This window comes from Agelaius phoeniceus, chromosome 2 (genome assembly GCF_051311805.1).
Source record: "Agelaius phoeniceus isolate bAgePho1 chromosome 2, bAgePho1.hap1, whole genome shotgun sequence".
Lineage (NCBI taxonomy): Eukaryota > Metazoa > Chordata > Aves > Passeriformes > Icteridae > Agelaius > Agelaius phoeniceus.
Window position 1 is genome coordinate 91,746,548 of NC_135266.1, and position 13,342 is coordinate 91,759,889.

General features: G+C 43.5%; 1 protein-coding gene across 1 annotated transcript in view; it reads left to right on the top strand.

Annotated features, from left to right (window-relative positions):
• Nucleotides 1-10,228, top strand: part of POLQ (DNA polymerase theta) — a 53,018-nt gene extending 42,790 nt beyond the window's left edge. The window contains exons 24-30 of the mRNA XM_054627804.2: nt 393-508; nt 1,087-1,271; nt 1,615-1,726; nt 3,300-3,424; nt 4,890-5,043; nt 6,808-6,923; nt 9,751-10,228. Of these exons, the coding sequence (XP_054483779.2) occupies nt 393-508; nt 1,087-1,271; nt 1,615-1,726; nt 3,300-3,424; nt 4,890-5,043; nt 6,808-6,923; nt 9,751-9,864 (922 nt within the window). The 3' untranslated portion in view covers nt 9,865-10,228. The remainder of the gene's footprint in view (nt 1-392; nt 509-1,086; nt 1,272-1,614; nt 1,727-3,299; nt 3,425-4,889; nt 5,044-6,807; nt 6,924-9,750) is intronic.
• The last annotated feature ends 3,114 nt before the right edge of the window (nt 10,229-13,342 follow it).

Here is a 13,342-nt window from a genome sequence, read left to right on the forward strand (position 1 = left end):
GGAGAATGATGTTGAGAGACTGGGCACTCAAGGTAAAGTGTTGAATTTTTAGGATTTCTGTGACTCCATTGCCTTTCTGGAATAAGCTCATCACAGATCTGGGGCCATTCATCTCACCTGTTTTAGAGCAGAATTATCCAATTTCTGAACTGAATCCTGAATGTACTAGGAAGATTTATCCCTAAATCTTTTTTGGGATCAATAAATCCCTTTCAGATGTTTATGTGGTCTCTGTCCAGTTCCTCCATGGTCAAATTTGGGTATGGATTGTCCAGAAAAATTGAATAGAGGCTGGTGTCTCACTTGTTTTCACTGATCTGTTGTGGTAAAAATGATTATGCATCTCTTAGTATCTTAGAAATTGGTGAAGGGCAGTAATTTTTTCTCCACAGATGCAGAAAGCGTTCCATTTTGCCTAATGGGCTAAAGGTTCAAGCTGCAAACAGATCTGAAGAAAGAGGAATACCATTTTCTGTTAGCATGAGGCATGCTTTTGTTCCTTTCCCAGGTAATGCCCAAGTCCTGCTCTGCAATTGTTAAGTATATGGTTAGCAAAAAATCCTGGATATAATGAAGGCTTAAGGATATATGTGTGTCTGAGCAGCCTACTTGGAAAACTAGTGCAGTAGTTAGCATGCCTTCAAAATTATTCACATGACTATAAAAGAGAGAGTTTCAGTTGGGCAAAGTATTCAAATGATACCATTCACATGTTCACACTTCCATTTCTTCTTAAAGAATACCTGTTTTTTTAAAGAGGTAGCTAAGGCAGCTCTTAATACACAAAGTGCACTTTACCTAGTGTTCTTTCTATCCAAATGTCAGTTCTCACATTGCCTGCTCTGTCTTAGACACCTGGACAGATACTTGTTTATATAGTTTTGATGGATTCTAAATGTGACTAGATGTAAAGCATGCAGGCCCGAGCATTGGGGAAACAGGCAAGAATTTGTCTTGGTAGAAATTGCTGTGAAAAACTCCCAGAGCAGAAGATAAAGGACAGGTTCAGTCCTTCTTGCTGGCAAGTTGGATGGAATATTGGAGTAATTTATGAAATAATGCTTTCTGATAACTTCTTGACTTCAGGTGGCTTAATCTTGGCTGCTGATTACTCTCAGCTGGAGCTGAGGATCCTGGCTCACTTGTCTTGTGACTGCCGCCTCATTCAAGCCTTGAATGGCGGTGCCGACGTCTTCAAGAGCATCGCAGCAGAATGGAAAATGATCGATCCTGAAGCTGTGGGAGACAGGACCAGGCAACAAGCTAAGCAGGTAACTTTAGGAAAAAAATTCAATAGCAACTTTCTGGGCAGGAAGGTTCAGTGTTCAACACATTGCAGATGTTTTTCTGTTTGAGTTTGGCCATGATTGTTCAGTAGTTGCTTTGTCTGTCCTCCCACTCAGTACATTGCAGGTGGAGATGTGGGGGTTTTTTTGGGGGATGAGGGTGGAGAAAAGCAGCATGAATGGCTTGGACTGAGAGGGGGTCTCTCTTCTTGAATACTTGCCATGGTTTCCATACACTTGCCTTCCAGTGGATCACGTTTTGTTTTGGGTCTGCTTTCTCTGCGTGACTGACCAAACGGTTGCGATTCTTCACCCTTTCCTCTGGCAGATCTGCTATGGAATCATCTATGGAATAGGAGCAAAATCTTTAGGAGAGCAGATGGGGATTGATGAAAATGAAGCTGCCAATTACATTGAATCCTTCAAATCAAGATACACAGGTTTGGATATGGCTGTTTGGGAGCTGGGTGGTGGTGGTTGTTGTTTTTAATCCTTTCTCTCCATGTCTCTTCAAATCCTAAATTTGTCTCAACATACTACTCATATCTCTTGAAAATGCTTTTAATTTTGAAAATGTCCAGTCATGAATGTAGCAGTTTGATACTCTGTAATGTTTTACTCTCTCTGGTTTTATTTACCTTTAGGACTTTGTTCTTTACTTCTTACAATAATTTTTTTTGTTATTTTAATTAATTAATAAGCCCTGAGGAGTAATTTTAAAGCTCTTCAGTTTCTGAATGAGAAACATGCTTTTCCTTATTAAAACACACAGCTTCAAATGATATGCTGTGACAACTTTAGAACCATGCTTCTTATAATTTTTAAATATAACCATTTATTTCTTCTGCTTTTGTCTTCTGCTTTCATGGAGTTTAAACTGTTTTGCATATTACCTTTTAATTTTTATCCAGCTGCTCAGTGTAGCTCTCCCCTGTTTTGTAAAAAGACATGGTTATGCTTCAAAGAAGCATGTTAATTTTTAGGAAAGATGTAGAGACAATAGAGCTGCAATCAGAAAAAGAATGGAGGGTAAATGGGACAAGAGGCAGCTAGCTCTAATCACAGGACTTGAAAATGAGCTGGAAAATGATGTTCTGAAGATTTAGGGTTTGTTTCTTTAGAGACAGATGCAGAAAAACAGTTTTCTGTTAAGATTCTGTTTAGTCTTCATTAATTCCTGAATTGTCTGTCCTTCATGACCATTAGGAAAGACTTCCTGCTTCCCCTCTCTTGGTGCATGTGTGTGCATACAAACTGCAGCGTACCTTATTTTGTAACTTCCCTTCTCGTGGGTTTTCACTTGCTAGGTGTTGCCAGGCTGACTGCTAAATGACATACCTAGTGAATTCACTTAGGCTGTCAGTCCTGATTTTGAATATCTCCTTTATGTTTTATATTATATATATGTATATGTAAACATGGAAAGAAACTGTCTGAAGTTAACTTTTCTCACTTCAGTACAGTTGTTACCTGAACTTGCAGTGCAAGTTCACTCTTCCCTGTCTCACCTTTCTTTGACCTAAGTTTCTTTTTAACACTCTTGGTGGATTTGCTCCTTCCCTTGCAAAGTGCAGGTGGGTGATTTTCTTTCATCCTAGAATCTGAAGGGACACAGCCTGAAGTCAGGCAGCCTGAGGCATCAAGGGCTCTGGCTTCTGCTTTCAATTTACTCCCTCCCTACTACTTGTGTTTCCAGTGCTGGTCCAGGTTCTGACCTCTCCATTATCAATAATAATGTGTGACCCTCTGTGCCTGGCCACTGGGCAGGACGGACTTCGTACCTCCTTGTGCACAGCCAGATATCCTGACACTGTGTGCTCTCTTCCACCTCAAAAGTCTGAACAGGTTTTGCAGCAGAGCTGAATGAGTGATGGTGTGCTTTTGTCCACTGATGGGGTCTGGGAAACTGAAAGGATTTCCTCTGTGCTGCTTGGCTGCCCCAGACTGCTTTCAGTGAGAGGTCAGTACAGAGCATCAGCTGTATGGCAGAAAACTTCCTCTCTCCTTTTACAGGGGTTCAGAAGTTCCTGAGGGAGACAGTGCGGAACTGCAGCAGAGATGGGTTTGTGCAGACCATCCTGGGGAGACGCCGCTACCTGCCAGCTATCAAAGACCCAAACCCCTACAGCAAAGCTCATGTATGTTGAGTGCTGTGCCTTTTTTAAACTCTCTTTTAGTTTTATTTTTAAAATGCCAGATTTCTTTGTGTAGCCATGTCTGCAGTTTAACAAGGTTTGTGAGCCATCTTAGTCATGACCTTCCACTTCTTGCTTAGTTCATTGTTCCCTCAGTCACTCTGTGAATAACAGAGCTTTTGTCATGGCCTGTTTGACGTCAGCCTTGTGTGGCTGGGTGTGCAGCTGTCATCACTGTGCTCACCTCACTTCAGAACTCCCACGCTGGAGCTGCAGTGAGTAATTTATTGAAATCGATGGACATGATTTTAAAAAGCCTCCACACAGGGCTACACTTTAACTCTTCAGGCTGAGTTGCTCCCACTCAGCAGTCTTTGTATGTTACATGCTGTCACCACTTGAACAAGAAAGGGCATTTAAGACCTGTATTTTTTGGTATTTGTTCCTTTTTTTATTTTCCCTGAAAGGAAAATTGCTCTAACTTCTTAGATAAATATTTACTTAGTATACACCTTTGCACTAGCATAATTTTTTTTCCAGGTAATTTTGGACACTTCTGCCATAGATTTACTTCAGGAAGAGTAAATTGACTCCCTAGGAAGGTGTTTCTCTGGGGAAAAAGCATTATACTTCTCAGTAGGAAGCTGTGAAATTAAAGACTAGAGTAGAAGAGGGAGGAAATGGGGGAGTTTGTATTCCAAAGAGACAGGGAAACAAGGAGGCTTTCAAAAAACTTTTGAAAATAAGGGACAATTTGATCTGAAAAATACTTCAGCAGGAAGCTTTCTAGATGCATCTTCTGTCCAAATTTGATTTAGTCATTAAAATCATATTAAAGACCAGTTAATGAATTATCTTCACTTTCATTTCAGCATCCTCGTAATTCTTTGCACATGTTTCAGCTCTAAACAAAGAAAGAAGAAACTTTGAATACAGTTTTCTTGTCTGAGGAGGGGATTAGTAGAGAAGTTGCTTGTGTTGAAAAAAAAATGGTGGTCTGCTGTGTTTTTGCACAGCTGTAATGCTCTGGCAGTCAGGATTTAGGGTGGCAGACCAGATTGTTAGGCCATAAAGTCCAGTTTCTTGCCTTCGGTTGTCCATCCCCTATGGCTTTGCAGATAGGCAGAAGTGTCTTGTGGTGCTTGCATTAACTGAGATTTTCCTCTCCCCTTGAAACTGTTACCATGGGTATAGGCTTCACCTTCTTGTGGGTTGTGACTCTTACAGGTGTGACTCTTGATATTCATTAATTTTAAATTTGTGGAATTTTTTCAGGTGCCTGTAGAAATTTTGTGTCTGAAGCTAGTCTCTAATATTTCTTTCTCTCAGGCAGATAGAACAAACTCTTATTTGGAATTTTTACTCTGTGTATATTTGGCCATGTATTTATTATTTTTAATTAACTAGATGTGACATGTTGGATTTGATTTTTTGGGGGTGAGTTTTGAGAACAACTATCTGTGTTCAGGCAGAGCGCCAGGCTGTGAATACAACTGTCCAGGGATCTGCTGCAGATATTGTCAAAACAGCCACTGTGAATATTCAGAGACGTCTGGAAGCCTTCTCCTCTGTGTTCAAGTCCCATGGACATCTGGAGAGCTCCTTCCAGAGGGATAAAACTGGTATGGTTGCCATCTACACTGGAGCAAGATTTTCAGTGTCACTAATGTTAATTAAAAAAAACAAAAACCAAACTAAAAAAAAAGAGTGCTTTTGGGCCTAGAGGTGGGAGAAGTTTTATTTCATGACAGTGGTAAGGCTTTGTTCAATGGGCAAAAAAGTCATCAGGAAAGAGGAAGAATGTCTGCTCAACAAACTGAAACAAATGTGACCAGAACAGAGACTCCAGTTACCTCAGAACAGGTCTTGCGAAGGTTGGCAGTGGGAGTTCTTGTGTGATGTGGTCTGTGATGCCACCACAGAATTGTTCAGAAGGAGGAAGGAGGAGCTGAGCAGACACTCTGGCTTCAGAGGCAGTGAAAAAAAATGAGTGGGCTCACTTCTGGTTCCAAAAATACATTTTTTGGTTAGAAATAAGTTTGGAATTTGTTGGCTGGAATTTGATGTACAGAGTCTTCACAATAGTATTATGTGAAGCACTTATCATCATAAGTTTTTTCAGCATAAGTTTTTTTCTACAGATAGCAAACATGTGCTGGGGTGCTCATTCCCATAGGAATGCCACAGAGACTTTTTTTAGCTTATTGTAGATGATGTTTTGTTCATCAGGTGTATTTTATAAAGGCTTCTTAAGAGATGGAAAGCTGTATTTCTTTGATAGTTCTTATGCTTCAGTTGAAACATGAAGCTGTCTTATTATGAAGAGTCTGATTTGGAAACTAAATAATTAATGGCCAAACATCTAAAAATGTGTCAGGGAGTTTATTTTGGAGAGACCAGGTTCAGAGGTTAGCTAGGAGTAGAAGGCACGAGCTTGGCAGAGCTTCCCACCCCTCCTAGGAGCAGCAGAAGCTCCTGACCTTTGGCCAGTGTAATTGTAGGGAGGTGAGTGGATGCATTTGTGACAGTTTTCCCCTGCTCTGATACTGAGTGTTTCAAGAAATGGAAGGAATTATTTTTCAGCAAATTAGAGATGCCTGTGCCATCAGAGGAGCATCCTGCATCATGTGGCTGCTTCGACATTGCTGCTTCAGTGTGAGGCTTGTGTGAGCAGCTGATGATGGCTTGAAATCCTCTTGTGAACTGAAGTCCTCCTAATAGCTAACCTGAGAAATAAATAACTTTTGAGTCTCTGTGTGTGAGGTGGTGTTTGTTTATTTTAAAACACCAACAGCTTTTACCATGGAAGGGTTTGTTTCTTTTTTTTTTTGTCAGGGAAGGCCCACCAGGGTCTTGGTTTTGTCAGCTGCTTACTTGTTTATTCAATAACTGCTCTTTTCTTCCTTCCTCAGTTCTACTCAGGAGCTACAGTTTCAGAAACTGCATTTTGCAGGAGGCTGACTGCTTTCTTAAACTAGCCATTAAAATGGTTGTGGAAGAAAAGCAGAATCCCAATTCATTGCCAGAGAGAATGTTGTAAAGCAGCTTCTGATTAAACTTTGCACGATTTTGTTTAAAATTTACTTTCAGAACAGATGGTTCAGGAGACACAACTGTCTCTTGCTTCTGTTCTGATTCATGTCTTTATAATGTAATGCTGAAATGTGTATATCTAAAATACTTTTCATTAACATATTTTCCCTCAATAGCTGTACAAATATTGATAGAGTAGCCATGATTTGTGGTTCTGTCTGTAGGCATGGGCTTTTTCATTTTCAAGGTCCTCACCTTCTTTTTCTCAGCATTAGGAATGTGCAAAGGTTTTGGACACAAGAAACACAGTTTTGTGTGATGGTGCTAACAAACTCTGCTCTTCACCTGTGTAGGAAGGCTGCTGAGGAGGAGGAACACAGGGATGTTACATCCCATCAGAGGAGGCTTCTTTATCCTCCAGCTGCACGATGAGCTCCTCTATGAAGTTGCAGAGGACGATGTCATCCAGGTACAGCCCTGCAGCTCCTCTTTCAGCTCTGCTGTGTTGCTGTATTTCAAACAAGCCTTCCTTCTAGGAGCCCACATTGTCTTCCTTGGATCCCCCCTCCATGGGTGCTGAAAGGGCTGTGAAAACAAAGTTCAGCTGGATGAAAAAAGCATGTTTGCATGCTTGATCCCTTGATTTTTGGATTCAAGCCATCCCCGTGGCTGAAGTTCATTTTCAGTTTGTGCTTTGTTGCTTGTAACAGCAGCTCATGCAACTTCTCTGTGAGGCTTGATGAGTGAAGTGGCTTAATATTGTTGACAGGTATAGGGGGAAGTGTTTCCTCATCTGGAGGTATTTTTGCCTTCCTGTTAGTGCTCTGGTGCCTAACTCAGAACATGCATTATAATAGCTGTGGTTTGTGCAGGGAAAGGAGGATTCTATCCTTTTAGTGCTCATTTCCTCATTCCCTACCTGCTTCTCTTCCTGGTCGGAGCACTGTGGTGCTGCTTGGCAGTGGGGTAGGTACAAGGGATGTGCTCTGTGGTTTTTAAGTGCCCTTAAAATGTCTGTGTATGCTCCTCCCTGAGGGCACTCCAGGGCCTGGGCACAGGGGAGCCTCTCAGGGGCAGGTGTTGGAGCTGGATGTTGGCAGCTCAGTGTTTCCCAAGTCCTGAGCATGAACACAGGAGGCTCCCAGGCTGTGCTTCTATACCTTGGGGTTCCTTTCTTCCCCTTCTGTGCAGGCACTTTGCTGATGACAAAAGGTCATCTCCTGATGCAAAGCAGTAACTCCTTGTCTGACAGAGCTTTCAGCAGTGCTGACTGGCCTGAGCATGCATGTATATATTAATAAATATGTGCTAATAAATATGTGAAGAATTTAAGTGAGTATATTTAATACTAATACCGATACGTCCATGTAAATAAAAACAAAAGGTTTGCTATTTTTGTCTTGAATCTCAGCTTGAGCTTTTTCTCATTTTGCTAGCTTTGTTCAGACATCTGCTGCTTCAGTCTAGGCAGGCTGTTTTTGGGACTGAAAGGCTCCTAATATTCTTCCTGTAGAAGACTGAAATCCCCTGAGTATAGGCTTTAACATCTTTAGATACTGACTCCAGTTTATCATGGTGTTCCCAGGAGAACTGGAGACAAATGAATGATTTGCTTATTATTTATTGTATTTTATTTATTGCATTAACTACCTCAACCTCAAGAGCAATTATTACCAGCTTTTCTAACTCCCTTCAGATGTATTTCTCCATAGATTTTTCTAGGCAGTTGCTTAAACCAGCAGGTTTTCCTCCCTGCCCTGCAGCACAGCTGCTGTCCCTGGTTCTGGGTGCAGCAGCCCAAATAAGATATTCTTTGCTGGTGCCATGTGCTGGACTTGTGACCATTCTCAGAGAATCTCCTTCTGTATGGTTCATGTTTCTTTTGATCTGCTGGGCCCCAAACTTGATCAAAGCTGGAGTGGTTTGAATAGAGTGGAAAATTGATTTGTGTGTCATGCAAGCAACATTTTCCATGTTCCAGAATTTCATTTCGTTGTTTTCTCACAGCAGTGTGCCTTGCTTAGGCCCTGTTCAGTTTTTAATCTCTGATAACCCCATTTTTTTTCCTGCCCAGGCAGTTATTTTTCATCCTATTTTTGAGCAGTAGATTATTTCTGTCCTAATTCTCTACCCTGCTTCTTTCCACTCTGTACTTGTCTGTGCTGAATTACAGCTTATTTCAAAGCACTTTTCTAGGTTATCAAGATTATTTTGAAATGCAGTGTGTAGGGGCATAAGGGTTTGGAAGACAGATCTTCCCCTAGTTCTTCATGCTGTTGTAAAGTCTTGTGCTCTGATCTCCTCAAATCCCCTCCTCCATTCCCCAGCAAAAACTGTGGAGGAATTTCTATGGTGGCTACCTGTCAGCAAACTATGAAAACACAAGGATGGGTCAGACAGCTTGAATAGTTCCTCTGCTGCCAAGGGTGGCTTTTAGCTGAGCTGAGGAATCACCATAACTTCAAAGCCTCTTTTCACTCTGCTGTGGAAAGGCTCATGGGATGGCTGTGGATTGAGAGATTCATTCAAATAAGCAATCCAGGACAGGCTGGATTCACCATAGGGGCAGGAAAGGGGGTACCTTTGTCCAGGGTAGGTTTTTACAGTCAGGAGAAAAAAATCCAGTCTCTTGTAATCCAAAGTGCTGCAGAAAGAAATAATTTCTGGTCTCCTAACTGTGTGTTGAAATGAGTGTTTTCTTAGGAATACTTTTGGAGAGCAGAGAACAGTTACCTAATCTGTTTACTAGAGGGCAGGAGTTGCCTAAACTAAATAGTGAGGGGGAACCTGGGCAGTATTTGTAGCACCCACATGGAATGTGACCTGCTTTCCCAGAGGTTTATGATTTGTGTTTCACAGAGTGCTTTTCCAGCTGGCACAACACGGAGGAGCCACCCTTCTTTTGCTTCTGGCAGATTTGTTTTGTGTCTTGCTTTCAGTAGCTTGAAGTTTTCAGAACAGACTCCATGAAACACTTTAGAGTTGTGCAGCTGAGTGAAAGATGAGACTCTTCAGGACTCTCAGGTGTTTAACAGAAAGTTAATCTTGGCCCCTTTTTTGAGTAATCCCAAACACTGCAGAAGCAGTCACAGCTCTGTGCTGCATAAAATCTCACTGGCTTTATACAGTTTCTCCATTCATAAGCACTAATCAGGATTTGGTTGCGTTCCCACTGGTGGTAAGTCAGTGCAAATAAATGCAGGATAGGATTCCAGGTGCTTGTCTGCCCCAGCAATTGACAGAAACCCAGAGCACTGAGGCTGTGTCTGTGTCTGATGCCTGATGTTTTCTTCTAGGTTGCTCACATCGTGAAACATGAGATGGAAAACGCCATCAAACTCTCAGTGAAACTGAATGTTAAAGTGAAAATTGGCCCCAGCTGGGGAGACCTGCAGGACCTGGAGCTGTGACAGTGCTGTGTGACTTTGCCATGCAGCCAGGGGAGGCTGCAGGCACCTTGGGCTGGGCCGGGTGCAGGCCTGGGATCACCTGCAGGCGGTGTGATCCCCTGGGCTGTGTTCCTGCTGGCAGGATACTGAGCTGCCTTCTGAAGTGTGGGGTGGAAGCTGGCATGAGCTCACCATGCCAAACCATCCAGAGCTCAGTCAGAGCACTGAAGCATGTTTAAACTGTGAAATTATTAATTGTTAAAAGAAGGATATTTAAATGAATTCTGTCAAGGGTGCTTGATTTTGTATAAACCCCCAAAGCCTAATGAATTTATTACATATTAAATGAGCTGGATTACCTTATTAAAACAAGGTGCAAACATAATTTGGCAGTGCCTGTGTATAATTGTCTAGGGCAAAAAGAGTCATTGTGATTGCACTTGATGTAGAATTTTGCAGGCCTTTGCCAGGATTATCTTGTACTGGATTCTGCTGATGACACTCATGTGCTGAAGTGGCTTTACAGTTGGCTGGATTCCTCACTGAGCAGCTGTGCAGCCTTCACAGTGAGTGGAACCTGTGCTTGGTTGGCCTCTGACTTTTAAGAAAGCATTTTGGTGACTGAGTGCTGTAATTCATCCTACTGCTACCTTGCAAACTGGCCTCAAGAGGAGGAATATTGTTTGGCATCTCTTAGACTTAATACAAAATCACCAGCAGAAACATTTTAAAGAATGAAGCTCAATGAATTGGTTAAAAACTTGAGCTTCATTCTTTAAAATGGCAATGATATTTTTCTGAAGAAGAAAACTATCTCAGTCTGGCCAGCTGACATGGCAGCCTTGTTGGTGTTTGAGGTCTGGTGTGTTTGAGGGGAGTTGTTACACTGTGGTGGTGACTGTGGCTCTTCCTTCAGAGGCCATTCTCCTAAGGAAGCCTCACACCTGCCTGTTGGAGCTCCACTTAAACCTGCTCAGATTTCCCCCACTCTTTGCCTCAGTGTCTTTGGCCCTGATCCTATGATGAGGCAGAAAGTTTTCCTGGGAGTTTGGGCTTCTCAAGCTGAGCCAGGATCAGATCCTTCAAAAGAAGGGGCAAGGAAGGAGCTTGCAGGGAATTAATCTGCCACTATTTGGCATCACTCTCCCCACTAATACCTTCTGGTCTGGCTAAATCTTACATCACAAGTTTTCATTTCCCTTCCAGACAGCTGTGATGGTTACACAAGTTCAGCTGCTTTTGTTAACTTCACACAATGCCTGACCTTGAATTCTGTAATTTTCATCGTCGAGCCCTTGTATCTCACAAGAAAGGGAGGACAAGTGCCTCCCCTCATCTTTCTTATGCCTCTAATTATTGTATCCTGTCTTTTTCTGCAGTTCCTCCCTAATGTAATCAATCTCCATCTTTCCATTCTTGCCTCCTGTGAGAAGTTTTCAAGCCCCTAATTATCCTTTCATTTCTGAACTTCTGCTGGCTCCTTTTTGAGCAGTGTACTTTTGAAGTTGCTGTTTCAGCCTGATCTGAGAGGATGCACACTTGGCTTTCAGCAGCCTGAGAGGGGCTCGGCATCGTTAACTTCAAACGCGGCGCTTTGGCAGGGCCCTTATCCTGACATCACCGAGGGCTGGAGAACGCGGGGAGTGCTCAGAGATGTTAATGGAGCCTCCTCACAAAAGGCTGCATCCCGGACTCTGATCCACCGTCTGCCTCTTGTGCAGCAAAGCAGACACTGAGCCAGAGCCCCAGGTGAGGCTGCCTTGACTGCCCCTCTCAGCACTGTCTTCGCCTTCTTTCCTGTTCTCTATTCCACCTTACATTGAGGTTTTTTTGTTTTCTTCCTGCCTGCTCTATGCCATGGCTTTCTACACCTGTCACCTGATGGCTGAGCTCTTTATCCACAGCATTGTCTTTTTTCTTACTTTATTCAAGCTTTTGTTACTAACAGATCCCAGCCTCGGCCCCCTGGTGCCTGACCATTTGTGTGCTCTGCCTGTGAAGATGCTGCCTTGGGCTCATTATCAATGCACATGGCCTAATGATTTCCTGTCCTGGGTGTCCTGCAGGGACACACCTGTGCTGCATTCCAGGCCTCTCTGGGGCTGCTGTCATTTGGGCTGCTTGTTCCTTGGCACATTACAGTATTTCCCTCGCACACGCTGCCTTCAGAGTTTCCCGAGGATGGATCTCACACGGATTTCTCAGCAAGCTCTCTCGAAGGGGGCGATGCTAATCAGTAAGGGGATTAACATGTACCCAAACTTATTTTGACTAACAAACTCAATGGGCTCATTTTAATTAAGCAGTAATTTGGAGCAAATGAGAAGATAAGAGGTAGCCACTGTGGCATTTGAGTCGTGTTACAAGGACTGGCTCTGAGCTGTTTTCTGATTGCTGCTATTTACATTTCTCAATTCTGATTAGACTTTAACTGTTAGCAAGACTGAGCAGTGGAACAGAAGAGGGCAAAGTCAGGTAAACAGAGGCACTATCCAGAACTGCAGAAAAGGGTTTATGTTGTTTTATGACGGTGTTAAGAAGGAGCCTGGCTGCTCACATTACCTGGTTTTATCTGTGGGCTCCTTTCCTCCCACCTCTGATTGGCTGAGGGCATTTTATTAATTCAGGACCTGATAACCAGGGTGCAGGTGAGTCTCAGTCTGTGTGTAGTCAGGATGGGATGCATCTGGTAGTGTTTGTTCCTCAGCTTGTTTGTTTCTCCCTTCACAGCCCATGCCAGCCTCCTGTCAGCTGGCACAGCCTGGCACAAGGACAGCTGAATGCTGCAGGAGGGTAAGAGTTCTGTTTGTTACAACTTGTTCACAGCCTTGTCCCTTGGTGCACACAGAATTCCTACTGCAGCCCAGCCCTGCACTGCCCTTGCCTGGCTGCTGCACCAGCAGGGACGTACCTGCCTGCCAAAGGAAACCCAGCTGGGATGCAGTCCTGGCAAACAGCTCTTGTTACTGGGAGTGCCTTGTGCTCATGTGATGGGAACCTGCAGGACCCAGCTCCTCAGAGGGACAGCCTGTGCCCTGGGGCTGCTGAGCAGCCTGGTCTGGTTGGTTCCCATCTCTTTTGTGCTCAGAATGACTCAAATGTGCCTTCAGCTGGCTACTGGTCCGTGGCAGGACTTGCCCAGCCTTGGCAGCAGGAACTCACTCCTTTGATGTTTGCTGCAGCCTCTTGGTCCTTTTCCTCACATGCAGGCCACAAGCTTGTTTTGCTTTGGCTTTCTGCTGCAGCTTTCCTTTTCTAAAACCCTGGCTACTGGAAGGGGTGACAGGCAGGTGTCACATAATGGCACTGGTAATCCGATCTGATTGGGTCCTTTTGCCTTTCTCAGAGAGAGCTGTACATGGCTGACAAGAGGGAGAGGGGAGCTCAGCACCTGTGGCTGACACTTGGAGCTTCTCCTGGCACAGGAATTCAGAGGTGCTGCTGGGAGGAGCCCTTACACTGAGCTCACCCTGCCCTTCCCAGAGTTCACCCTGAAGAG